Source organism: Drosophila albomicans, chromosome 3 (genome assembly GCF_009650485.2).
Source record: "Drosophila albomicans strain 15112-1751.03 chromosome 3, ASM965048v2, whole genome shotgun sequence".
Classification (NCBI taxonomy): domain Eukaryota; kingdom Metazoa; phylum Arthropoda; class Insecta; order Diptera; family Drosophilidae; genus Drosophila; species Drosophila albomicans.
Genome location: NC_047629.2, coordinates 40,412,628 through 40,440,164, shown reverse-complemented (window position 1 = coordinate 40,440,164; position 27,537 = coordinate 40,412,628). Strand labels below are relative to the sequence as shown.

The 27,537-nt window shown below is 36.7% G+C and overlaps 3 protein-coding genes and 1 long non-coding RNA gene across 11 annotated transcripts in view; 3 read left to right on the top strand and 1 right to left on the bottom strand.

The window, feature by feature from the left end:
- Positions 1-135: 135 nt before the first annotated feature.
- LOC117567730 (cold shock domain-containing protein E1) lies at positions 136-11,913 on the bottom strand. The gene is made up of 11 exons (XM_034247894.2): positions 11,752-11,913; positions 6,830-11,184; positions 5,645-6,234; positions 5,173-5,567; positions 4,578-4,785; positions 4,044-4,508; positions 3,824-3,977; positions 3,589-3,758; positions 2,546-3,526; positions 2,297-2,474; positions 136-2,233 (listed from the first exon to the last, which is right to left on the bottom strand). Exons 2-11 carry the CDS (start codon positions 6,864-6,866, stop codon positions 2,217-2,219), a joined length of 3,195 nt encoding a protein of 1,064 aa, XP_034103785.1. The 5' UTR covers positions 6,867-11,184; positions 11,752-11,913; the 3' UTR covers positions 136-2,216.
- On the top strand, positions 6,244-7,084 carry LOC127565433 (uncharacterized). The gene is made up of 2 exons (XR_007954723.1): positions 6,244-6,313; positions 6,800-7,084. It is a non-coding gene; the product is annotated as an uncharacterized LOC127565433 (long non-coding RNA).
- A 469-nt stretch (positions 11,914-12,382) lies between the features above and the next one.
- Positions 12,383-16,312, top strand: LOC117568671 (AFG3-like protein 2). 2 transcript variants are annotated; one of them, XM_034249476.2, is made up of 5 exons: positions 12,385-12,499; positions 12,560-12,757; positions 12,812-13,275; positions 13,337-13,729; positions 14,402-16,312. In XM_034249476.2, exons 2-5 carry the CDS (start codon positions 12,674-12,676, stop codon positions 15,891-15,893), a joined length of 2,433 nt encoding a protein of 810 aa, XP_034105367.1. In that variant the 5' UTR covers positions 12,385-12,499; positions 12,560-12,673; the 3' UTR covers positions 15,894-16,312. The 2 variants fall into 2 exon arrangements, with proteins under 2 accessions (XP_034105366.1, XP_034105367.1); XM_034249475.2 differs by having other exon boundaries at positions 12,383-12,757.
- A 904-nt stretch (positions 16,313-17,216) lies between these two features.
- Positions 17,217-27,537, top strand: part of LOC117568929 (RNA-binding protein Musashi homolog Rbp6) — a 224,186-nt gene continuing 213,865 nt past the window's right edge. For 2 of the 7 annotated variants that reach the window (XR_007954721.1, XM_052003653.1), the window contains exons 1-2: positions 17,233-17,363; positions 18,907-19,669. Coding sequence is in view for 5 of the 7 variants with exons in the window: in XM_052003653.1 (XP_051859613.1) it covers positions 19,575-19,669 (95 nt within the window). In the remaining 2 variants the exon portion in view is untranslated. Of the gene's footprint in view, positions 17,364-18,906; positions 19,670-27,537 lie in introns of all 7 variants that reach the window. The other 5 variants (XR_007954722.1, XM_052003654.1, XM_034249841.2 and 2 more) reach the window with 4 other exon arrangements.

The window sequence follows — 27,537 nt, the reverse complement described above, 5'->3', positions numbered from 1 at the left end:
TGCCAAAAACCCATAATCATAACAAACCATCAACTGCCGAATTAGAAGAGATTTAAAGCCTTACAAGTTAAACACAATTGTTTGCTTTATTGAAATATGTATTTATTTTTTATTATTTGACTTATATAGTTTGCGTTTGTTTTTTTTTTTTTTTGTTTTTCTTTCGTATTCAAGCACATATGTATTTTTGTTTTATGTTTTTTTTGTTGCATTTTTTTTGTTGTGTGTATGTTTTACGATTTTTTTATGTTTTATATTTTATAAATAAGGATTAGTTGCTGTTCTGTTGTGTCTGTGCTGTTCATTTCATTGCATTGCATAAATATCTAAACGCCTGCAGTTATATCCTTGGGCATATCAGACGATTATGTATGTATGTATACCTAGATATTCGTATAATAGCGTTATACATATTTAAGTTACTATTTTTCATGATTTGTTGTGTTGCTTAGTGTTCTCTTGTTGCTGTTGTATATATGTATAACATGGCTATAGTAGGACGTACTGATCCCAAATTTGTTGTTAGCTTGTTAAATGTTTTTTGTTATTTTTTTTTTGTTTGGTTTTTTTTCTCTTGTTTTAGTAATTGAAATTCATAATTTTTTTTCACAATATTTGCTCTTTGTTTCCGACACGCTCTCTTTGTATTTTTTTTTTTTTTAGATTTTTGTTTTTACTCTATATATATACTTTAATATTTAAAAATACATTTTTAAAAATTAATTTTTGTAATCTTTCATTAAATGGTTTCAACAGATTTGGCGCAGCAAATTTCATTTGCTCTTCTCTTTACTCTCATACAAGACTTTTAGTTAATTTCTTTCTTTTCATTTTTTGTTTGTTTTGTTTTTTTTTTTGTATTTAGTTTTTTTTTTTGTTTATTTTTTGTGTGTTAGTTACAAAGTTCGATTTCTTGTTGTTGAAATAAATATGTTTTGTTGTATATGTAAGATGTATGCAGATGTATGTATGTATTTTGTATAATTATAATATGTAATAAGTTAATGCAACCCTTTTGAATGCAGAAAAAATTCGTGAAACAACAACAAACACAGTTAATATTACTCGTCGAGTGTTTTGGTGTTGAAATGTTACAATTGAAATTAAGACTTTGTTTGCTATATATAAATACTTGTTGCTTTCATCATCGTCACTTTGATCATCATCATCATCACCATCATCTTGTTGTTGTATACAATAATTATTCAATAAATATACACATCTATTTATGAATATATATGCCAGTTTAACAGTAAGACTTCAAAGAAGAAGCAGTGAAAGAACAGTTTTGCGAGAATTAAAATATATAGAAATAGGTTAATAGAATATAGAGCATATATAAGTTGAGAAAAAACTATCTACGCATCTATGGCATATATTGTTGTTTGTTTGTCTCTTTGTTGTTGGTTAACATTTTGTTTAACGCACATATGCAAGGATTTCGTTGCCATTATACAATATTTATTTGATTTTTTTATTTATTATTTTCATTTTTTTTTTGTTTTTGTATTTCATTTTATATATGCTAAATTAAATTAAAGCAAAACTAGTTGAAAAATAGTATACGTATACACACAATTTGGTTTCATCTCTCAGACACTTGAATTTCAGTTTTAAGCAGCGCACAACTTCAAATTTAACAGAATCTATAAACTGTGTAGCATTATTACGAATAGGAAAAAGGAGGAGGGCCCTGGTTGTATTTTTTTTTTAGTTTTTGTTTGTTTTTTAATAATGATTATTTAATTTCGTTTACATTTTTATCAGACACGTAGAAATTGTTTTTTGTTATGTTTTTGAGTTTGTTTAGTATGTTTTTTCATCATTAATATATTTGCATGTATATATTTATGTAAGTATGCATGTATTTATGTATGTATGTGGTATGCCATATGCATTACTATCATTTATTATTATCGTTTCCAATAGTTTTTTGTTTTGTTTTCTAAGTTAATAAGTTACTTAATAAATTGTATCTTTCATTCATATTATATGGTTGTAGCGACAAATTCACATTGTAGTTGGTATGTTTGCAATTGTTGTTTTACGGTTTGTTTGGAGTTGTTGCTGTGCCTTCTTTGTATGGTATCGTTAAGCCTTGTTGTTGGTTGATGTTGTAGCGTACAAGAATATATATATAAATATTTGTATATAAATGTATATATTGAATGTATGCATGCATTGTCTTTAATTTGCATCTAATATCTGATTTGGAATTACTCCACCAGGGTGCCTGCAAATCGAAATTCCCATTAGATACATTTAATCTTGATCAATTAATTTGCTGCAAACTCACCTGGAATGCGTGGATGGCGTGCGAGTACGGAGAAGCCTTTGCCCTGTGGCCCCTTGGGTGCGCGAATGAGAATCAAACGCGGTATACCATCCTCGCCATTGAGCTTAAGGCGCGAGATCAGACGATCGGGACGATCGTTTATTTTCAAAACATTACAAGCTGAAGATTTGCCATTACGCTGTGAACAATGTGAAAAACAATAAATCGTTAAGTTACTGTACATTTAATAAGTAAATTTTTTCTGCTCACCTGATTGGTAACCACTGAAAACTCCACAGTATCGCCAGGATGCAGAGCCACAGTGTTGCCCAGCACCTCGGACATGTGAAAGAATAACTTCTTGCCGTCTTCAACCTCAAAATTGAGGAATCCAAACTGACCCTTGATCGAGTCAACAGTTGCGCGTTTCTTCTGACGCACAGCATGCACCTCGGCTGCCCGGCCGCTCTCATCGATGCGGAAGCTAACCAGATCGCCTTTCTGCAACAAATCACGCTTATTCACCAAACTGGTGATGCCAAATTCATGCTGCGAAATGATCGTAGTTCTCGACTCGTCGAGTATCTCAATTAGTCCGGCATATTCCTGCTGATCCGGATTGATGCAACGCAATGGACGTGCCACAACGCCATTGTGTACGGTTTCCAGCACCGCTGGTTGCGGAATCGAGTTCTTCGGCAATGTGCGCACATTCTCAGCTGGCAGACAATTGCCCGAAACAGATGTGTTGCCATTGGGTGCCAAAGTGTACTCCACCTCCTGACCCAACTCAAGCCAATTGGGATTGCCTTGGTAGTTGCTAAAGTGAAAGAAAACCTCCTCGTCGTGCGACAGTGTCTCAATGAAGCCAAAATTCTCCTTAATAACAGCGATAAATCCGCGATACAATTGCCCGCCAGTGGTCTCAACACCGGTATGATTATTATTCTCCACCTTAAAGTCCTCAATGTGAGGCGTGCATATTTGTTGAGTGGTTGCATTGCTACCGACACTGCTGTTGCTGCTGCTGCCCCCACCGGGACTGCCATGCATTATGTAGCCATTCTGCATGGCATTGGCAATCGAGTTGATGCCATTGGTTATCAACATTTGATCATTCTGATTTATATTAACGCCAGGCTGTTGCTGATTAGCGACCTGTTGGTTCAAAAGTTGTTGTTGTTGCTGCTGTTGTTGTTGCAGTGAAATTTGCTGCACATTGACGGCAATAAATTCCTTATTACGTTTAACCTGCCAAGTAAATTAGAGGAGGATTAGTTTAGTTTATTTAGAGCTAAGCATAATAAACTTACCATATAAATATCGAAGCGTACACGCTCGCCGATTCTTGGTGGTTTTTCGCAGTCTTTAAGAAAATACATAATAGTCTTTTTAACATCGCCATGCTCGTAGGTGATGACGCCACCCTCGACGCGATCCTGAGATTTAATTGGACTCTTGGGTGCCTCGCGTGTCACGCAGCCTGAAAGTGATTAATTATACAATTAATACAGATTCAACACGAGTTTATAAAAGATTTTAACGCACCCTCAATGTTGCTGGCCATTAGAGTTTCAAATTGCACTGAATTGGGCGGTAGATGCTTAATGCGTATGGCCTGCAAACGCGAGTTATTATAGGCAAGGCCGGGCTCCTGAATGACAGTGAACTCCACCTCATCGTTGACATCAATCTCACGGCTCTGCAGTAAAGAAGAAAGAGTATTAACATCCATATAAGAAGTTAACATTTAAATTCATTTACTAACCGTATCGAGCACCTCAGTAAAGTGGAAAAATAAGCGCGGTTGACGCTCCACACAGCGCAAGAATCCAAAGCCCTCTTTGAGCGAGGCAATTGTGCCCTGTTCCCTCTTCTCGCCGGACACCTTGAACGTCTCGTCCAGCAGGGCAATGGATGTGGCTCGCTGCAATTGATCCCTGCGGTCGGTGGCCAACAGGAACTGCACCCAATCGCCGTGACGCAAAGTGAAATCACCCTTTTGATCCTTATCGCCAAATGGCACCTCCACCTCAGAGTAATCAGGTGCACGATAGCGTATACGTCCCGGCAACGGATCATTGTTCTGACGCACCGCATTGTTGCGATCCAACGATTTGAGCACTTGTCCCTTGTAAATGGTGCTATCGACATCTTCGAAAATAACCGAACCGGGCGGCAAACGAGTTATGTTGCAGGCAAATTCACGACCCTGCGGCGGCACAGAGGCAGACTGTTTTTTTTTTTTTTTTTTTTTTTTAGTGAGGTAATGATAAGTTGCATTCATATTTCATCTACTTACGCTCCGTGTCTGTATGGTGAACTCGACATCGTCGCCAGGACGCAGCTCAACATTACCCTCGGCCTCGGAGAAATGGAAAAAGATCTCCTTAACGACATCAGCGCGTTCAATGAAGCCAAACGATTCCTTCATTGAGCACACAACGCCACGATATTTGACCGGTTGAGCCGGATTCTCTAGCCGAATATGGCACGCGCCCAGGTTGCCTCTGCGGGATAAGAATAAGAAATTGCATAAAATTATAGTGCGTGAGCATTTGGTATAATAAAATAACAATTTGCTACAAATAACTTGAATGAATAACTACATGTTCCAATTATACATAGTAGTTCCACAAAGTAATTAGGTTCATTAACAGTTCAATGAACGACTAATGAACTACTTTCTTTAAATTTCAGGTATCGCTCTAGTTCGATTAGAGTTGGGCACAATCGACTCCAATCTTGTTCGTTTAGTATATCGAATGGAACCAAAATATTGTGACACTTCTTTAATCTATTATTAGTAATACATACACATGGCAAGCTTATAAGAAGTTTATACAAAAATTTGTCAGCAAATTAAGATTAATTAAATAATTTATTAAGAATTTTACCTTTGGTTCGTTGCAATTTGAAAGCTGACCTTATCGCCAGCCCGCAAATTGACATTGCCCTCGACATCGTCTTTGGTATAGGGTAGAAAGAAGCATTCGCCGCGATTCTCATAACTAATGCGACCGGTTGTCTCGCTGGAGCTGAGCACATTGTTGGCGCTATCGGTGCGCAGCTCGGTGGTCACAGTGCCGGTGACACGCTCCTCGGAGAGCACCACCTCGGGCGCAATCTTCGATACTTGACTAGCAATCGGTTTGCCGGTGCGTCGGTCATAGGTCATCTCAAATTCAACGGGATCACCGATCTTCAGATGATCAATATTGCCAGTGAACTGCGAGAAATGAAAGAACAAACGTGCCTGACGCTCGCAGCACTGAATGAATCCATACGAATGCTAAAAAGTACGAAAAATAAATGGAATACATTTAATAAGCATCATTTCTGAATTTTATGTGGAGATTCAAAACTTACCAGCAGCTTCTCAATGATGCCAGTTTCGCGTGTGGCCTGATTCGGATCGTTGGCTGCCGATGCTGCTGCTGAGGAATTGCTCGATTGTGAGCCAAAAATGGACGATGAGCTGCCAGCGCCGTTGTTCAGCACGCTATTGGATTGAAAGACGCCAATTTGTGGCGGATTCTGAAGGATATCGTTGACCTCATTTGCATCAAACATTCCAATGCTGGGATGTTGTTGCTGCTGCTGCTGCTGATGTTGCTGCTGATGTTGCTGTTGTTGTTGCTGCTGCTGATGTTGCTGCTGTTGATGCTGCTGATGTTGTTGCTGCTGATGATGCTGTTGTTGTTGCTGCTGCTGCTGATGATGTTGCTGCTGCATATGTTGCTGCTGCTGATGGTGATGCATATTTTGCTGTTGCTGCTGCTGTTGTTGTTGTTGACCCATTGCCATTTGCACGGACGATGGTGTTTGCGGTCCATGCGATTGCGGCTGCAGACCCAACGTGGTCGAGTCTAGCGTAAAAGTGCTAATTGTCGGGAAAGTTGTCGGTATGCTCAAGCTGCGTATGGCAGACATATCGAAGTGCAAATTATCATAGATTTCTGCAATGGCAACAAGAGCGATTGTTACAAATTTTGAAAGGAAACTTTGACTCATCTGTGACGTTAGAAAATCGTATCCGTAAGTTGTCTTCCCAAACATCTAAAACTAAGTCACTTATAAAATTAAGACTATCAAATTTGCGACACTCCCTAGTTTATACTAGAAAAATCAAGTTTGTTGATAATGTGACGAGTTCTATCCACAGCTGAACAGAGAAAGTTTAGTCTAAATTGCCTTGATTAACTATATTATTACACTCATAATTATTATAGTATATGAAATCCTATTTTTGGAAGTTATGTCAAGTGTGTTTTCTTTTAAGCATTTCATAATATTATTACACATTGTACTGGTATAATATTAAATGAATATTCTTAAATGAAATCATGGTCATATATTTCTCTATCGAATGTACTGAAATTTGTTTAAGTAAATTGTGATTATAGTTGATTACAAGAAATGTTTTTAATGGCTTATACATTTTAATATTATTCGACTGGAATAAGTTTTATTAAATATAAATTTATATTTATCATTTTCCAATCAAACTTTATCCTCTTATAGAAATATTAAGCTGTCAATCTTTAAGCTTACCTTCGCCAGTGCGATATCCTTTGGATTGTGTATTCATGTTGTTAATTGGTTTTGCTTTGTTTTGGATGTTATAGAAAATGCTGATAGCGGACTAGCGCAAGGAGACTGGTTTGTTGTTTGATTTGTAATTATGATGATCAAACGATGATTGCTGTTTGTTGTTGTTGTGGTTATAGTTGATGGTGACGACGCGACAACGATGATGATGATGACGACGACGGATGACGACGAGAATGGTGAACGATTTAAATAGAGCGAGCGCGTTTTGGAGCGGATCAAAAACTGACCTACTACTATCGAATCTATTAATTAATGTTCTTTTTATTATGAAATGTTCTTTTTGTTTTTATCAATATTTTATTTTCGATTTTTAGTGTAATTATTTTTATATCAAAGAGAAAAAAACTAAGCAATAAATACGTATTTGTTGTGTATATATATTTTGGCTAAACACTGGCACAAGAGGCACTGAAATTCCTTGTCTTCGAAGTTAATAAAAAAGAAAAACAATCATTTGTTGTTGTTGTTGTTTCTGTTCTTGTTTGTTGTTGTTGTTGTTCTGGGTTGTCACCTCTCTTTTATAACTTTGTTGGTTTTTTGCTTTTGGGGATTTTGGGGCAACTGGCCCCAAGAAATGTATGTAAAAAAATGCCGACAATTATATAATGTTAATGTTCAGTTTTTAATTGTTATAGTTGTTGGTGTTTCCTTGTTGTTTGTTGTAGTTGGTTGTTAGTTGAAGTTGCGGCTGCTTCGTGTTTTAAAAATATATATATATATATTCGTAATCTGATGAAAATGCATTAGCTGCTGCCGTTGGTTGCTTGGTTGTTTTGTTGGTTGGTTTGTAGTTGTTACATGAAAAACTTTTGAAATTTCTTTAACTATTTATTGCGATTTGTTCATATGTTCGAGTTATGTTTTTGTTTTTTTTTTACTTTTTTCTTTTAGTTTTACTAGAAAAATACACTGGGGCGCTTTACGGAATACTTTTATTTTTAATTTTTATTAAATTACTTTTTGTTTATTTTTTTAGAGCTTTTGTTTGATATATTAGATGTTTGATTTTTTATTTTGGGGGGAGAAGGGGCGAGTGATTAATATGTTTGTTGTTATATTGTTTGTTTTTGTTTTTCTCTAATATACATATACATTTATATAATATATATATATATATTTGTAGGCAATCGTTGTGGTTTTTAGGAAGTATTAGTGATTTATCTTTATATACTTTTTAATTTTTTGTTGTTTTGTTACAAACCAAGCTTTTCACTCTCTCTTCTCTCTCAATGTCGCTCGCAGCTTGGCTGCCTGACAGGGCTGCGGCTGCTCAACGATGCTCTTGACGAGGGCTGCACAGAAGTGATCCGTTATTTCGCTGTATGTTTGTTGTTGTTGTTGTTGTTGTAGATTGGTGTTTCTCTTGTTGTTGTTGCTATTACTTTTCGGTTACACGTTTTGTAATGTTATTATTGCTGTTTCGTTTACTATTCACTATGCACATATTATGAGTTTATATTGTTTAGTTTTATCGTTAATATATATAGATAGATACTCTTTAATTGTTGCTGGGTTTTTTATTTTTTTATTTTTACTATGTTGAACTTTAAGCCTACGTTTTTTTGTGTTTATTTCGTTTTTTTCCCGTTTGTTTTTAAATATATATTTTTTGAATGCGCGTTTTGTTTAAAGTCTTTTTTTAACCTAGGGTTTTTTTGTTTTTCCTTTTGTTGTTGGTTGTTGTTGTATTTTTCACTTATGGGTTTTCATTTGTTTTTGTTTTTTGTTTTTTTTTGCTTATCAAGTTAAGCTTATTTACTTAGAGTTTATATAATATAATATATAATATACTATAGTATATGTATCGAAGTCCTTTAAGATATCACGAATTTGTTTCAATGTTTTTATCTTTTAATTTGCATTTGCTCTTATGTATAAAGTTGTTGTTTAAGATGTTCGTACTTCTCCTCTTCTTATTACTTCGTCTGTCTCTCTTTTGTTTTTCTATTGTTAAAAATTACAATTGTTTTGTTTTAGTGTTCATTTCTTGTTATTTATGCAGAGATTTTCTTTTTTTGCGATTTTTGCGTATTTTTTATTTATTTATATTTATAAATTTACAGTAATTATCACAGAGTTGTTAAATCTTTCTTTGAATTTGTTTTTTTTTTGTTTTCTTTTCTTTTTACTTTCTTTTTGTTTCAGTTGCTTTTAATCGTTATCTCATTTAGACTTTTAACATTTCTCACTAGGTACACTTATAAAAAAAATGAAAACTATTTAAATATAAACAATAGTTTATTATTAAAAATAAAAAACTGTTTGGTTTTCGGGCACAAAGGCCGCAGTTTTTCAGTTTTCGACGTTTCTCTTCTGGGTTTTTCAGTTTTTTAATTTCATTTATTTACAATTTTCTTGTTTTTATTGGCTAAGTTGCGATTGAATTTTTTGTTGTCCTTTTTTTTTAATTTTTTGTTTGTATTTTATGTGTTACTCAGTTGTTTCTGTTGCTGGGGTCTTCTTCATTTTGTGTTTTTTGTTTTTATTTATTTTTGTAAAAGTTACTTAAAATTAATAGAATTCTTGTAGATTTTTGGTTTTAAATGTTTTTCTTTATTGTTACCGTTTTTTAGTTGCTCGTTTTTTTGTTTTTGTTTTTTTTTTTTTAATTTTTGTTTTTTTTTTTACTTTTTTTTAGTACATTTTTTGCTTGTTGCTTTTTGTGGTTTTTGTTTTCTTTTGCGGCACAATTGTTGCTTTATCGTTTGCTTTGCTTTTAAATTTGTTTTTGTTCTTCTTTTACAAGGCGGAACTTTCTAAAACACTCTCCAACTCTGTCTTTCCTTCACGCGATCGCTGCCTTTCTCTTTTGCACTTCTTCACACGGCCGCCGCTTGGCAGGCGAAATATATTTTTATTTTTTAGTTTTTTTTTTTTTTTTTTGTTTATCGTCTTAGGCTACAGTATTTTTTTGTTTGCTTAATTAAATAATTTAAATTGATGTTGCGTTTAAATTAAATGTTTTTGTTAATATGTTTAAATTAGTTGTTTGTTTGTTTTGTTGTTGTTGTTTTTCTTTTTACTCCCGGTTATTTTGTACTTTAAAACTTTAATTCAGTTGTTTGTTGGTGTTGCTTTTGCTGTTTGTGTTCCTCTTTTTATCTCTCTCTCTCTCTCTCTCTCTTCTCTTCTATATCCTTTGTTCCTGTTCTTGTTGTAGTAGAGGCGGCGTTTTTGTTGTTGTCTTAATTTTAAATAATTTTTTTTATTTTTTCTTTTCTTTTTTTAGCAAATTGAATTCACTTTGACTTAACAAAAAAATTCGTAATTAAATTAAAGCTTTCAGGAAAAAAATGAGGAATTTTGGGATTGTTTAACGTGTGTGTTTTTTGCTGCTGTTGTTGCTATTGTTGATGTTTTCTTCTATCCTTCAGTTATTCGAGCTTGACGTTCAACGTCAACGCCTCAGCGTCGCGTTTTTATATTATTTTTCGCTGTTCTTTTTTTAACAGTTACTAGGTTCTTTTAGATGTGGTTTTTGTTTTGTTTTTAGTGCGTGCGTGTGGTTTTGAATTTTGTAATTGTGTTTGTTAAGACTTCAAACTCCGTTTTTAATTCAGTTGATTTCTCTTTCTCTTCTTCTTTCGTTTTGTTGTTGCTTTGAGTATTGACGAGTTAATTTCACAGCGTTTCAAGTGTATTTGAATTTTGTTTGGTTTGTTGTTGTTGATGTTGTTGGTTTTGAAAGTCTTCGTTTCAAGCTTGGCTTGTTTTCTTCTTGTTGTTGTTGTTTAGTTTGCACAGATGCGCAGTCGCTATGTCGCCTCTTTCGCTCACACCCGTAGAATCTCAGACACAGAGACGCACTCTCACACACACATTCACGCAGATAGAGTGAAGACTCTTCTTCCGCTCACCGTTGCACACGATAATTCCTTTTACCGCTTCTTCTTCTGAGCTTTTCGGCATGCAGCGGTAAGTTTGCTGTAGTTGTTGTTGTCGGTCGAGAGGAGTTTTTTGTTGAATTTTCGAAGCAAATTCGCAAACGAAAACAAAGGAAATTCAAAACTAAAAGTTTATGGCAGATGCCCCTTCGGTTTATTCGCCTCTTAGACTTTTTGAGCTTTGTTGTAGTTGTTGTTGTTTTTATTTTGTTTTTCCATTTATTTTTATTTTGTTGGTATGTAACTCTTTTATTTTTATTAGATGATTTATTATTATTTTATTTTTTGATTCGTTTTCGATGGTGTTTTTTTTGTTTTTTTTTTTATTTTTTATTTGTTTTGTTGTATTATTATTATTTTTATTCAGATTATGATGAAAGTGATGTCAAAACGGAGTTTTAGTTACAAAAGCTGCAACGATAAAGAAGAAAGTTTGAACAATTAATACTCACATACATTTTGGGAGTTTTTTTTCTATAATATCTGTTAAACGGTGGACAACGACAGCAGCAGCAGCCACCCAGTGAAATCTACACTAAAAAGTCTGCATTGTTGTTGTTGCTGCATTTTTATTGATTTTTTAGTGTTGCAAACCGGAGACTCGTACAATTCGCGCACACATACCACAGAGTGACACGCACACACACACACACACACACTTAGCCAGTCAGTCAGCAGCTGCATAGAGATTTTACTATTGTATTCTCCCTACCGCTCCCACACTACAAACCGCTAACAGACTACCGGAAAAAATTGCACACACACACGTTCACAATCTGCTGATATATGTAAGAGAAAGAGGAGCTCTTTTTTCTCCATATGCATTTGTAAACTATTTTTACACATTTTTGTTGTGGTTTTTAGCAGTCAAAACTGTACACATAAGCAAATTCACACACACTCACACACACAATGTCAAATCTATAGCAAAAGTTTTTTTTGTTCACTTTTTTTCGGACTGCTCTGCAAAATGCGTACCCTTCGTACAGACAGTGTTTTGCGGAAAACGTTTATAATGCACGAGAACGTTATGTATTTGGCAATTTTTCATGGAAAATCACATGCAGGTTGATTGGTACACATTTTATGCATATTTTCGTTGCGAATTTGAGTTAATTTATTGCCAAATTTGAACAAAAGAAAATTTTCACGTCTAGCAATACGTACCACACGACACAGCACAACACCGGACGCCATGTTGGTTAGTGTTGCTAAACGAACGAATTTAAATTTTGCAAAGCAATTTTGACGTCAACGCAACGATTAAAATAACGTATTCAATAGTACATTGCACTATTTTAAGCTAATTTGTTTATAATTTATTATTTAAATAATTATTAATTTGCATTGCAACACTACTTCCACTTGCCACCCCTGGCAATGGTTTATTTCGGTATATTATTAAATGAAACCTAAGGTCACTCCGCTAACCAGGTGATAGATAATACAGCTTTCTTTAAAACTAATATACCTGTAGGCAAATGATTCAAAGTTAAACTATTGAACACGTTGTAATAACTATATAAATAAATTTTAAAAGGGACATTTACGTTACCAAATATGTTTATAATATCGATGTATCGATAGTGTTATCGATGTTTGACCACCTCTACTTCATTACAGCCGAAAACCGAAATTTCACAATAGCGCACCGCAAAAACTAAGAGGGATTGATTTGTTTTTAAAACCATTTTTACGGCAACATATTGAATCAACATTGTGCTATGTGAGGCATCAAACTGCGCAACAGTGCAATAACTAAATAATTGGTACAAAATTCACACAGTTTAGAAATTAACATTGCCGCCGCCAACGAATTTGTTGCGTTCTCATCGTTATTTAACCCAAAAAGAGAAGAGGAGACAGTTCACACCCCGCCGCCTCCCACAATAACAACGACATGGCAATCCGGCTAATAAGCTCGGGAAAGGCAATGAAAAGCCTGTTGAGACGCAGCTATATGAAAGGACCGCTGACGGAAACGGTGAGTTAAATTATTGCCAGAGATTTCATAATAATGCTGAATTAAATATTGCAGGTGCAGCGTGCTCCAGCTGCAGCAGAGTTGACGCCAATGTTGCGCTACTTTGTGGAACAGTTTCAGTTGTTTTGCAAAAAGCCACCCAAGGGCTTTGAAAAGTACTTTGAGGCAGGCGGCAAATCAACGGCGCCCAAGGGCGAAAAACCCACAGCGGGCAGCAAGTCATCCTCCTCTTCCTCATCATCTTCGTCTAGCAGTAAACCCAAAGCACCCGCCGCCAAGCCAAGCGCCGCCTCCGAATCCAAGTCGGATTGGAACTTTGGCATGTTCAGCAACAGTTCACGTGGCCCCGCGGCACGTGGTCCCGGCAATCCGGGTGGACGTCCCTTGGGCGAAGGCGGCGGCAGCGATCGCGAGCGTTGGATTCTGTTGGGCGCCATTGGAGCTGTGGTGCTTGTGGGATCATTTGCCTTCTTCGAGATGGGCTACAAGGAAATCTCCTGGAAGGAATTTGTCAACAGGTTTTTGTTGTTCTCATATTTTACATTACATAAGCTGACAGTTTTCTTATTTCATTGCCAGCTACTTGAACAAAGGTCTTGTGGAGAAGTTGGAGGTGGTCAACAAAAAGTGGGTGCGTGTGCGTCTCCAGGCAAGTCATGGCGGCAGCGGTGTCCTGTGGTTCAACATTGGCAGCGTCGATTCGTTTGAGCGTAATTTGGAGACAGCACAAACTGAGCAAGGCGTGGAGTCCATTAACTTTGTGCCCGTCATCTATCGCAACGAGGTGGAGGCATCAAGTTTGACGGGTCTGCTGCCCACGTTGCTCATCATTGGTTTCTTGGTCTATATGATGCGCAAATCAGCAGACATGATGGGCGGTGGCAGAGGACGCAAGGGTGGCGGTCTCTTTGGCGGCGTCATGCAGTCAACAGCGAAGCTCATCAATCCCACAGAGATTGGCGTTGGTTTCAAGTGAGTTTGGTGGAATGTTTTTTAGGCATGTTTACTTTACTAAAATGGTATATTAGCTGTTTCTGTATGAGAAGGTTTGGAAGTAGACAGAAAAAAACCTACAGTATTTATATTTATAATTAGCATTTGAATCAAAATTGTTAAAAAACGTATACTTCTTCTATGTCTGTCCGTTTACTTAAAAAACCTTAACTATAATAGAGAGTGACATTAACTAGGCTAAAATGAGTATTTTTAAAGATATAAGAAATCAGCCTTATTTTAGATATTTTAAAATTGATTTACAAAATTTCAGAAGACTCGGTTCATAAGTGCTTTAGATAAATGGAAATAAAAGTCCGTCTATTAATCTGTTCTAGGTTTAGCTAGAACTCAGCAACTATCATGATGAGTCGCCAAAGTATTTCAGTTTTTTCAGAACTTTATAATAACAATCAAAATGCGTTTGGTTAAGGTTTCTAGCGAATAGCTCCACAGCTGCTTAGAATGATTTATTTTATAATGATTTACAAACTTTCAGCACAATCGAAGAATAACTACAAATTTAAAGTAACTAAAGTTAATAATAAATTTTCTTCTAAGCTATTTTAAGCCAGAGTAATGAATCTTTTACATTCCATTTTATAAATGTTTACTTAAGCCTTTATTTACAAATTTCCTTTTACTTTTTAGGGACGTTGCTGGTTGCGAGGAGGCCAAGATTGAGATCATGGAGTTTGTCAACTTTCTGAAGAACCCCCAACAGTATATCGATCTGGGTGCCAAGATACCCAAGGGAGCCATGTTAACCGGTCCACCCGGTACCGGTAAAACGCTGCTGGCCAAGGCGACAGCTGGCGAAGCGAATGTGCCTTTCATAACCGTCTCCGGCTCGGAGTTCCTCGAGATGTTTGTCGGCGTGGGACCGTCGCGAGTGCGCGACATGTTCGCCATGGCACGCAAACATGCGCCATGCATTTTGTTCATTGACGAAATCGATGCGGTGGGCAGAAAACGTGGTGGCAAAACGTTTGGCGGTCACTCGGAGCAGGAGAACACATTGAATCAGCTGCTCGTCGAAATGGATGGCTTCAATACCACAACGAATGTGGTGGTGCTGGCTGCCACCAATCGTGTGGACATCCTCGATAAGGCGCTCATGCGTCCCGGTCGCTTCGATCGACAGATCTACGTGCCTGCTCCGGACATCAAGGGACGTGCGAGCATCTTCAAAGTGCATTTGGGTGCACTGAAAACGGACCTCGACAAGATTAGTTTAAGCAGAAAGATGGCCGCATTGACGCCAGGTTTTACGGGCGCCGACATTGCCAACGTGTGCAATGAGGCTGCCTTGATTGCGGCACGTGACTCCAAGGATACCATTGTCCTCAAGCACTTTGAGCAGGCCATCGAGCGTGTGATTGCTGGCATGGAGAAGAAGACGAATGTCCTGGCGCCAGAGGAGAAGCGTACGGTGGCGCATCATGAGGCTGGACATGCGGTGGCCGGCTGGTTCTTGGAGCATGCGGATCCCCTGCTCAAGGTATCGATTATACCGCGCGGAAAAGGTTTGGGCTATGCACAATATTTGCCAAAGGATCATTATCTGCTCTCGAAGGAGCAGCTATTCGATCGCATGTGCATGACGCTGGGCGGTCGTGTGGCCGAGGAATTGTTCTTCAATCGCATCACCACGGGAGCACAGGATGATCTCAAGAAGATCACAGACATTGCCTACTCCCAGGTGGTGCGTTTCGGCATGAACGAAAAGGTCGGACAAGTTAGCTTCGATGTTGGTGGCGCTGGGGAACCGATGTTCAGCAAACCCTATTCGGAGGACACGGCAATGTTGATTGATGGCGAGGTACGCGACATTATCAAGTGTGCGCACACTACGACAACGGATCTGCTGATCAAGCACAAGGAGGATGTGCGTCGTGTGGCCGAACGTTTGCTCCAAAACGAGGTGCTGAGTCGTGACGACATGATTGAGTTGCTCGGCCCGCGTCCGTTCAAGGAGAAATCAACGTACGAGGAGTTTGTGGAGGGCACCGGCTCCTTTGAGGAGGACACTACGCTGCCCGAGGGTCTGAAGAGCTGGAACAAGGAGAAGGATGAGCCAACGTCGACGGACACAACAGACTCGACGCCGCCGTCGCCACCCACAAAACCCGTGACGGCGTAGAATCCGTTGAAGTATTTCTCAAAGGGTTCTACATTGTTGTTGCTTTTCCTGTAGTCCTAGTCGCTAATAGTAAATGTTGTTTGGACTCCATTCGACTAGAGTCGCTAAATTCATCATGTTCATAAGAATACACGACAAATTATTGCAGAAACGAAACCCAATTTCCTTTTTACCTTACAATTCTTCAAAGAAACTAAACCAAAACTTATTTAAAAAAGGTTTTTTGTATGGCGAGTTCTTAAAGATTTATTTTCCGTTCCCATTCTGGCTTAAATTTGCCGTGTTCACTTACAAAAATAATAAAAAAAATAAGAAAAACATTGTAAAATGCAAATAAAACACATTTTTCGAAGAATGTAACGTAAGAAAACAGTGTTGCGAAATGATTATAATGCAAATATATTGGGATTTTTAACAGCTATTTTGATTCTGGTTGGAATTGACATTTTTCTGCATTTTCGAATACGGGGATTTTTTTTATGTTTTTAGAAGTGTTTCTAAATTAAAGCAAAATTACATTATTTTTGATTACTTACTAAAATCAATATTTTGTATTTGTTGAGAAGTGAAAAGATAGAAAATATTCTGAAATATTCCAATAAAAAAAATTCTATAAATTATTTTAATCTATTTCTTAAATGTTATTTATGATACTGATATAATTTATATGGCTTTATCGGAGTTTTTTTTAATGATTGTTAAATAATTAAAAATAATAATAATTACATATATTGTCATTACTTGTTAACATGTAAATTAAATATACCAATCTCTTTTAACGGCCCTCATTCAAATAACAGTGCGAAACTTTCAGTTCAAATAGTTTACAGTGTAAGCTTCGAAAGCTTCCAGCGAGTTGCGCTCTTAAACTGCTAAATTGCTGCTCTTCAGTCACGTTACGTTTGCTCGCTCTCACTCTCACGCACACACACACACCACACATGCCAGAAGCTCTCTGCATTTGCTTATCACTTATCAGCTGTGCGCTGTGTTTTCGGCATAAATGCAGCCGGCTGGCAGTTGCAATGTGAAAGGTTTCGTTTCGCATACACGCACACACACACACGCACAGGCAGAGAAACATGCACACGCTGTCGCTGCTGGCGTCGCTGTCGCTGCTGGCGTCGCTGTCGCCGTAAAGCTTTGCTCAACTAGAATTACACCACTACAAAGGCGAGTGCAGCGCGTGCTACTGTGACCCGCTGCCTGTCTCTGCTACTGCTGACGTTGACGTCGCCGCTGCTGCTGCTGCTGCTGCTGGCAGTGTCAGTGTAGTGTGTGTTTTGTGTTTGGGGCTTCAGCTACGTTGGGGCTGGCTGCCGTGGCCGTGTCTCAGTGTCGTCTTGTTGGTTGTCGCGTTCGTGTGCGCGCACTAAAAAAAAAATCAGCAGCAGCAGCAGTCGCAAATTGCAATCATCAAATAGCAAAATAATAATAATTCAGTTCGCTAGCGTTTCAGTTGCAAGTGAAGTGCGTGCATCCAAACAATACTCAATTCTAATAATAATACAAATTATAATAATATCCGCAACAAGAAGAAAGAAGAGCAACACTAATAAATAACTACCTAAATGATTTGTTTATTTCAGGCGGGCCCAGGGCATTGTGTCAATGCAAAATTGACGATTATATAAAAGTGCGCGGCATTCAATTCTAATTACAAACAACGACAAACAAAGTGCAATTTGAGTGCTCTGTGCCTTGCGTGCACTGTGTGTGTGTGTTTGTGTGCGCCTGTGTGCATGCGTGCGTGTGTATTTGTGTGTGTGTGCTCGTGAGAGGTGGCAAAGTGATTTGTTTTTTAGGCCAAGTGTTTGTTTTAGCGTCGTCAGACCGGAAATAAATAAAAGCTGCGACAACCCTGCTTGCCAGCCTGCCAAAGGCAATACTCGCCCACACACTCGCAGCAATCAGCTTTTGTCGATCGCACGTGCAAAATGGCAGCCGGCCGGCAAAACAACAACTACGACGATAACAAACATACACAGCGGCCATCTTAAGCTGCTATTGAGTTTTATTTTCGCTATCGATCAGTGGCGCCAACTGTCGGCCAGAGGACAACGATAACATGATAACAAGCAAACACAGCGCCATTTTATACTAGTTTTTCTTTCTATCGATTCGTAGCGCCAACTGTCAGCCAGTTCGGTGTAACGATCACAAAATATATTTTGTATGTAATTTTACGTTTGATTTGCAGCAGCGAACTTTTGTTGTTGTGCTGCCAATTGTCGCAATTGTCGGGTCACGTGTTTGCTGCCGCCGCCAGTTAACTTCTGCTCTCGTTGTAACCGTAACTGCTTGTTGTTCGATTCAGTGTCTCTGTGTGTGTCGCTTGCATGCTGCGCGTTATTATAGAACCCAGCTGCTGTTGTTCTTGCTGTTGGGGGAGTCAACATGCTGTCCCCATTGCATGCAATATTCTGTTTACACACATACACACGTGCGTGTGCGAATGCGCGCGCCTTTGTATGTGTGTGGGTGTGGGAAAGATCAAGGCGTGTATCACAAAAAACAATGGCAATAACAACAAAAAGCGCATTGCTATGAAATCGTTTTAGTTTGTTCGCTTTGTTGTCATTCTTGTTCAGCTTTTTTGGTCGCCCAGTCATTGCACATTGTTCATGTCAATAGCTTGTTAATACGATTACGATTTATCGATGCAAGCAGAGACAAATAACTGTTTATGAGCAGTTAACATAAAGCACACACACGACATTTTCATGACGAGCAGCAATTTCAGACTCAATGACCAAAGCGTTGCAGCCCTGGTCAAGTGAAGTTCTAGAGATGGGTTGACAACTTAACCTCAACTAATTTATTAGTTCACTTCTGCGGACCTTTTCGCACTTTGCATTTAAATCAAAGTTTCGCATACAAGTATAGTTAAATTTGTAAGCTCAGTTTTGGTTGATATGGGGAAAGCTGTTTGTTTGCATTTTTAACGATAACTTTAAAATTTATGGCCAGCTGTTGGAGTTGGATAATGAGATTTAGTAACAAATCATTGCAGTAATATGTTGCCTTGAAAATAAAAATAGAACAACAAATAGTTAACGCAACGTTTCTAAAACTTCTAAGAACTCAAAACAAAAACAAAAACACAAGCAAAAAATAATAATAAATACAAATCAAATAAATAAACATAAACTTGATAACCAAAAGTGGCCTGCAAAACGAAGCAACAACCCAGAAATGTGATTCAAAGTGCGCAATGTAACAAAAAACGTACACAACACAAGCAAAAAAAACGAAAAATACAAATCAAATAAATAGTGAAATTAATGAAAATCAAGTAAAATACACTAAACACACACAAACACACACCCACAAACAAACACAGCAATACAAATGGAACTCAAGACAGTGTGCAGCAGGTCAAGTAGCGAATTAGCAGCCATCGTCAATGATTAAAGAAGCGATAGATTGATAGCTCGTAACGTCGCCGTCGTCGGAGTCGCAGTCGTCTTAGTTAGTGTTAGACGTAGACCCCTAAATGCCCGCACAGCAACAGCAGCAGCAGCCAAAGCAACAGCAGCAACAACTTCTACAAACAGCAACATCAACAACAACAGTCACATCAACAGTTCTAGGACATTAGCCAAGTTCCAGCAAGAGAGAGAGAGAGAGCGAGTTCAGATTAGAGATTGAGCAAGGATTGACCCCAACAACAACAACAACATGGACATCAAGATTGAGCAGCAGCAGCAACAACAACAACAGCAGCAGGCTGAACTGGGACCAGTTTCGCCTTCAGAGGTGCCCAATGATCCTGGGTAAGTGTCGAGACGTGGACGTGGCATTAATTGTTTTAGTTTTAAGTTGTCATTATTGAAGTTAAGCGTGAAACGCCCTTGCACAGCTCAAGAGCGGGGGGGAGCGAGAGGGAGAACTGTTGACAGAAAGTTTTCTGTGTCAACTGCCGGATGGGAATGGTTTTTATCCCGTCGTCGCTCAGACTCAGTCTCAGTCCCTTATGCAGTTCTCTCCAGTGAAACTAATTAGAAAACAATTTGCTAAGGACATCAAAATTCAATTAAAGCCATTGAGTTTAGTGCTTTAGTGCACTGCAGTTTTAGCCAGGATCCCCAACTAACCATCATCACAGTTAGTGGCCATTGGCAACAGTTTATTATCGCACTCGGCCTCAATGTTTGTCTCTATCTCTGTGTGTGTGTCTGAAATGGGTTAAGTTGTGATTGCAGCAGCGGTGTCATATGCAGCAGATTAATTGCAAGCTGCATTGCTGATAATTTGCATCACTCGTTTGTCAGAATAGCCAGATAGACAGAGGGACAGACAAACTGTCGGTTAGACTGGCAAAATGATTGGCAATCAAATGCTGAGAGCGAACGAGCTAAACAAACGCAGAGATGAAAGAGCGTGAGACGAGATTTGAAGGCTAAAAAGGTGTGAAATATAAATGAACAGCTGCAGAAGTTGTCGAGGTAAATTTACGATTGAGATGAATGAGTCTACTGCACATGTGACTCTGATGCAGTGATGAGAAAGTGCAACAGAGGGAAGCAATGTCAATCAGCAGATCCCAGAATAATTCTAGTAAGAAATAATGAAAGTTTTAATTAATGAGGTCTAAAGAAACATTTAGTAGCTTAGACTATAGCGAAGAACGTATTAGAATGTAATAAACATTTTATGAGTAAATAATAAAAGAAAAATGAAATAGAAATAGAGAATAGTAAATATATAGAGTGAAGAAAGTGCTAGAATATAATAAACATTTTAGTAGAAATATTTCTTATTTATAAAAAATGAAAAGGAAATACAGAATATTATAAATATATTTTTAAAATATTACAATATGAACCTTTTAATATGATTTTAGAGGAAATCAAATTCCTTATACAAGTATGCGCTAAAATGTGGGGAAAGAGTTAACAACATTAAAAGCAATTCATAATATGATAAGTTTAAACGAATAAATAAAAATTATTATCCATAATGTTTCTTACTTATACCAAAAAAATATATATTTAGTAGAAAAGATTTTAGTGAAAAGAGAATATTATGAATATGGTTTAAGAACTAAAGACTAATATTTAATTTAATTATTGAGAGTTTTAGGAAAACTTAAAAACTTAAACTTATTCGTTAAATATGCAAAATTAATATATCTAAAATATACTTAAATATACAAAAGGCTATATTTGGTATATCAGCATAGGGTACGTTAGGTTAGAAGTAATATTCCTAGAATATACCAAATAATATTAAAAATACTAAAGTACTCAAAAGGATATACATATTTGGTATATCGATATAGACTTAAAGTAAAGTTCTTTGAATATAACAATATATTCAAAAAATACTGAAATACACAGAATACTATATTTGGCATATCGATACGTTAGGTTGGAAGTTAAATCACATAGAATAACGCCTGCCTCACTAAACATAAGCTAAAATGAATGTACACAAAACAAAGCTCGATAAATAGATATAGATTGAGAGATAAATAATTGTCTCTAAACTAAGACAAGTCATCGCAAAATGCAGTCTAATACACTGCTCAGCATAAATTGTCAGCAATTAAAATGAAAAACCCCTCTCAGATTTTAGCACCCGTTATCCAAAAATAAATACCACACACAGATAGGAAGAGAGAGAGAGAAAGGCTAACAATTAGATTGAAATTATGTTGACAAGTGACAAGGCACAAATATGCATGAACAATAGAAATAAATGTCTGTGCAACAACAAAACTAGATGATGAATTTCCACTGATTTATTTTGTTGGTGGCTAACGAAAGAGATGCAACAAATATTCTCTCATTTTTGGCTTTCTAGTCAAGTTTGTCTTTGGCTTGAAGAGAATTTCATATTATTTGCAAAATGATTTAGGTATATGAAAGTTATTTCAATAATAACTAGAATTAGTTCATAATTAGTAATAATACTGTTTAGTTAAAGCGTAAATGAAAAGAAGATGCAATTATTTTTGCTTAGCGGAAAGAATTAAATTATAAAACTAAATAAGCATTACCATAGGAAAGGATATTTTTTGAATGAATGATTTCATATAAAAAACCGATTGAAAGTTAAATTTAATATATTATTTATATAAATCAATTGAAAAATGTTAAGTGAAATTGATGAAGTTCAAGATCATTAAATAAACAGATCAACTACTCTTTTATTTGTGTACATGTGAAAGAATGCAACGATGAGCTATCGATAAAAGAAATAATGTTGATATAATAAACGTAATTTAATACCCTGAGAATTCATATATATTTATTGTATGATTGATTTCGCATCATGATGTATGAAGGGGAAATGTCAACTCAATATGGATGCAATCTAAAGACAAATAAAGGAAGTATACCATTTCAATAAATAATATACAAACATCTTTAATGATATTGAAGAAGAACTACTCTAAACTACTGATCGATAAGTGATCTTCAATGAAGTAGGGAAGTGAAAGTGATCAAAAGACAAATAAAAAATTTTAAATGAAATTTTTAAGGAATAAGACTAAACGACTGATCGGTAAATAAAATAAAGAATGTAAAATATAAAATTGTAATAAATAAATGAATAAAGAATTTCAAATAAAATTGAAAGATAATATCTCAAAACAACTGATCGATATATGATCATCAATGAAGTAGGGAAGTAAAAGCGATACTAATAAATATTAAATTAAATCGAAAGAGAAGAACTCCAAATTACGGATTGATAAATGATTTTCAAGAGAATATTGAATGAAATTGATATAGAATATACCCAAACTACTGATCGATAGATAATCATTAATGAAGTAAAAGTGATTAATCATAGATTTTAAATTAAATCAAATTGAACAACGCCAAACTACTGAATGATAAATGATCTTCAAAAATTGCAATAAAGAAATTAGACAATTTGAAATGAAATTGAACACAACGCTAAGCAACTGATCGATAAATGATCATCAACAAAGTAGAGCAAAACTACATTAAATTGTGGATGTGTAATTGAAATTGAAATTGAAAAGAAATGTGAACTCAAATTGCGTAATATGCTGGGGAGTTCAATACTGTAAATTGTCTTCTATCAGCGTAGAGTTTGCAATTCCAGTGAACTGCACCCAGTAATCAGCATCTGCATCTGAAAACTGCCCCGTTTTCCAAGATGTGGATGCGGATGCCGCTGACTATGACGATGACGATGACGATGCCATATGGCCACATCGCTGTCGCCGTCGTTGCAACCCATTGAACACGCAAAGCCTATAAATTATGCAGTCCATACTTATATATGTTACATATACATATATTCACCTCTATCTCTTCACATAGATATATATGTATGTATGTTCACATGGATATATTTTAAGTACATGCACATATATCTATTATCGAAACACTGCAAATTGTATAACCCACCAGTGAATTGTACTCTGTGGAGTGAGGCTCATCTTGTCCAACAGCATTAGTTGCCAAACACACACTGAAGATGCATAGATACAAAAAGAAAGATACACTCGAAAATAGGCAGCGCTGTGTTGCATCTCCTCATCCTCGAAAGAAACAGAGAGAAGCTACCGGATAAAAGAAATGGATCACCTGCTGTTAGTTGCTCCACGCTCGACACACGACGCTGACGCTTCACCATAGTTGTGTATCTGTATCTGTATCTGTAGCTGTAGCTGTATCTGCATCTGTATCTGTGGCTGACTCTGACGTTTGACGTCGACGCAGACGGCGGCAGGTGCAACGGCGAACTTTTTGTGGCAGCAGCAACAGTCTGTGATGGCGGCGCGAATGGCAAATGCAGCACCTAGCCGAATGTTGAATGCATAAATCTTGAATTAATGTAAAATACCTTTTGATGACGCTACACACACACATACACACACAGAAAAAGATACAAGTACTTGCACAAACAGATACATCTGCAAAAAAATGCATCCTCTGCTCGTTGTGCAACTTTGCGAATATCGCTGTGAATACATGTGAATACAATTCCATTCACAGTTTCTTTCGTTCACTGTGGCCGGCGATCGCTTCGCTACGGCTCAGTAAATTTGGACGTCCCCTGCACACAGTGTTCCCCCTTTCCCTCTCTCTGCCCCCTCCGCCGTGCCCATCACCTAGCCGGCTACTTTATAAATCTTTTGAAGGGCCCAACTGAAAAGATTTCGCTGGCAACATTGGCAGCGCAAAATGGCAAAGTAAATAAACACAAATGCGAACCAAACGAGCAAAGAAATGAATAAAAATAAAAAAACGAAAAACGAAAAAAACCCAAACAACAACAACTCTAACAAAATAAAATAGCAAATAGAAAAAAAAAAAAAAAATAAAACAACATAGAAAGAAATAACTAAATAAATGCCCTGCTATTAATACAATTCACTTTGCCAATGTATTTTTAGTGTAAAATACAGAAACAAGTGACACTCAAATAGCAAAGCAATTAGCTACGCCACACGCATACCCTGGAATTTTAAGAGATTTAATTCGACATATACTACTTTATATTTATATTAAAAAAATAATTAATATGTTATTTTTTAATTCTAAAGGGTAATTGTTAATTAAAATAGGAAAGTTTAATTAATTTAATTAATTAATATTGTGTTCACACTGAAAATTATGATTCAATATTTGAAAATTCTATTTGAGAATTAAATTGATAAATATATTTTATATGATCAATTATTCCAAAAGCAAAAGTTACATTTTTTATTTGTCAAGGTCTATCCATTTTAAATTTAATTCTAATTAATTATATTAATTGTAATTTTTAAGGGTTTCAATAAAATCGAATTTATTAATATTCTAACACAATTTTCTTAAAACAATAGATAATTCAATATTCATAAAATTCATTATTATTATAATACGCCTTAATTTAAAAAATTATTTGCGTTTTTCTATTTTGATTATTAAAGATTAAAATTAAAATAACCAAAATAGCTCATTGTAATAATCTGGCTAGAATAAAATTGATATTGAAATATCTGTAAATGTCACTAAGAAAGTTGAATTTTGGATTACATTTTTATAATACAGATTTATTGAAAATAAACTATTTTATACTCTAAAATATATATAAAAATTATTTTTAAATTTGCAATTTGACTTAATTATCTTTTTTTAATTGAGCACAAACACTAAAAAATAAAAAATCCTTGTTGAAAACTTTTTTTTTAGCAAAAGCTTTTTTATGGTTTCTTCTTCCTTGCTTCCTTTTTGATACTAAGCAATCAATCTACCTTCCTCCAGTTGTGTAGGGTATAGAAAATGAGCTACGACTGGCATGCGAGTTCGACAATTATCCATTACAACTGACACGCGGGTCCAAAAAAACTGTGTGCTCTGTGTCGCAAGCGTTGCATTCTGTCGTCGTCGTCGTTGTCGTCGTCGCTGCTGACGTTGCGTTGGCTGCGCTGCGCCTAAGCCTCTAAGGCAGGCTGGCAGGCCGCATCATTTAACGCGTGTGCCTCTGTCCCAAAAATGTGCAACTGCAACGGAGGCAGCGGCAACAGAGGCAACGGCAACGGAGGCAACGTCAACGGCAAGTTTGCAATTGGAAATGCAATTGCACTCGCTGCTCTTTTCATAATTGTCGTTTTGTTCTTGTCTCTGCTTTGCTTGCTTGTAATTGTGGCTTTGTTACGTTTCGTAAATTGATTCATTGTACACGGTCACCGCCAACTGACTGAACAACCATCTCGCTCCCCCTCCCACCGATTTGTCATCCCCCTTTGGCCCATATGAAACACTCAGCAAACGGCCGCTGTAATTGCTTTCAAATGATTTTGTGTCGTTGTGTGCGCATTTCCATTCCATATTGTCATCGTCGTCGCCGTTGTCGTCATTTTGTTTGTAACTTTCGTCTGTCGGCCAATAAGCTCTCATTTTGTATGCATAATGAGACCTGCGGCAATTTGAGCCCAAAGGGCAGCAGCCATTAGTGCAAAGTGCTTGTGACGTAGTTTTATCAAAACACAGAGAGAGCCACAGAGAGTGAGTGAGAGAGAGAGAGGTCCTCCGGTGCATTGATCGGCACATTAGCAATCGATAACAGCAGCCAAAAGCAACAGTTGGCAATCGGCCTCACTGTTAAATTCCTTTTCAGTTCACTCTTATGCATAGACATGCACATTTAAATAAATACGCATATTTTTGTAGAAGCGTGGAATATATGCACATAAAATAGCAGTTTCGAAAAAGTTGCCATTTTGAAATTTGTGCCGCATCTGTGTGTTTTGCGTTTAATATGTTTCTAAATTGGTTTATTAGTCATGTGCATAAATTAGCTGCAACTTGAAAATGCACTTGCAAAATGTTATATGGTCTATTACTAGTCAACAGTGCGCTGTAAACTTTAGTGTCTCAATTGCACGCTGTAAGCGCCACTGAGTTTATGTCTTACATGATTGTGAATGGCAAGTTTATCGAACTGTTAAGTCCTTCGGTTAACTGATCTCTTAAGGAGTAATCGATAATATCTATTAACAGCGGCCGTTGCAAGTCAGTGTTAACTTATTTTTCGGTTCGCGATGACGTCTGGATAGCTTATTAGAAAAATTACGGAGTGTTTGTTGTTATAAAAGGTTAATAATATATTGAATAGATTTGTGTGTATCGAGTTTATGTTGTGGTAGCTTAAAATCGGTTTATTAAGCGTGCAAATATGTTGGCGCTATATTTGCAATTCTTGCCTGCTCAACATGAGTCATTTTGCTGTCAACGTTATTGTTTTAACTGATTTAGCTTAAATTTATTTTGTTATTTTAATTGCAAAGGAATTTTTAATTAAAAAAAGAGGCAGTTTCGAGAGGCGCAAAGTGGTGGTAGCTTGTGACGTCATCAGGCTCTTGATAATTTGGCGCGTTCGTGGCCAAAATAGCGGGAAGATCGACAGCTTAACAACAGGTGTCAATCGAAATCGCAACTACATTTTTTTTGTTTTTTTTTCTGTGTATATTTTTGTGTAAGTGATTAATATAAATTTAGTTGCATTTGGAATAGAAATTTATAAGTTGTTGCCCATTTTATAATTACAAATATGTGTGCAAAGTGTTAAAGCATTGCTGTTAAATCTCTGGCTGTTATCAGCGCTGCCAACTTCAAGTCGCAGCTGTCACACATGTACAATGTGTGTGTGTTAGTGGTAGTGTAAGTATGCATGTTATTCGCAATTTTAAATTGAGTTGCTAGCTTGGCCATCTAACTTATCGCTCACCCTTGCTTTTTTTGTGGACCGCAAACAGCAACTTCATTTTATCCAATTGACATTATCAAAATTCAATTTACAATCTGTAATGCGGGGGCGAAAGATGGGTGAAAAAAAAGAGAAACTCACTCTGACACGGCAGTTGCGAAACTTTTCATTTGCTTTAGCTGCACTTTTGGGTAAACAGTTCGATTAAAATGGCGTAGCACTGACAGGAAAGTAGTGGGAAGGGAGGAGGCATTGCTTGAATGGCGCACTATAATACTTAGCCTAAAAGTATATAGAGAGAGATATGGCTTTGTACAGACAAACATACACACACACACACACATACACAGACAGCTGTAGTAGTTATGTACATATGTATTTATTTCTCTACCCTTTTCAAATCAATGCAAGGCAAAAAACTTTTGCCGTTGCCTTTTCTGCTAAATGCAGTCATAACTTTTGG

Excerpts from the sequence above, each read along its gene's own strand:
- LOC117568671 (XM_034249475.2), top strand. The coding sequence starts at position 12,674 with ATGGCAATCCGGCTAATAAGCTCGGGAAAGGCAATGAAAAGCCTGTTG. Across the intron at positions 12,758-12,811 it reads AAGGACCGCTGACGGAAACG|GTGCAGCGTGCTCCAGCTGC; the intron begins GTGAGTTAAATT and ends TAAATATTGCAG. Across the intron at positions 13,730-14,401 it reads GAGATTGGCGTTGGTTTCAA|GGACGTTGCTGGTTGCGAGG; the intron begins GTGAGTTTGGTG and ends TTTACTTTTTAG.
- LOC117567730 (XM_034247894.2), bottom strand. The coding sequence starts at position 6,866 with ATGAATACACAATCCAAAGGATATCGCACTGGCGAAG. Across the intron at positions 5,568-5,644 it reads GCATCATTGAGAAGCTGCTG|CATTCGTATGGATTCATTCA; the intron begins GTAAGTTTTGAA and ends CGTACTTTTTAG. Across the intron at positions 3,759-3,823 it reads AATGGCCAGCAACATTGAGG|GCTGCGTGACACGCGAGGCA; the intron begins GTGCGTTAAAAT and ends AATCACTTTCAG.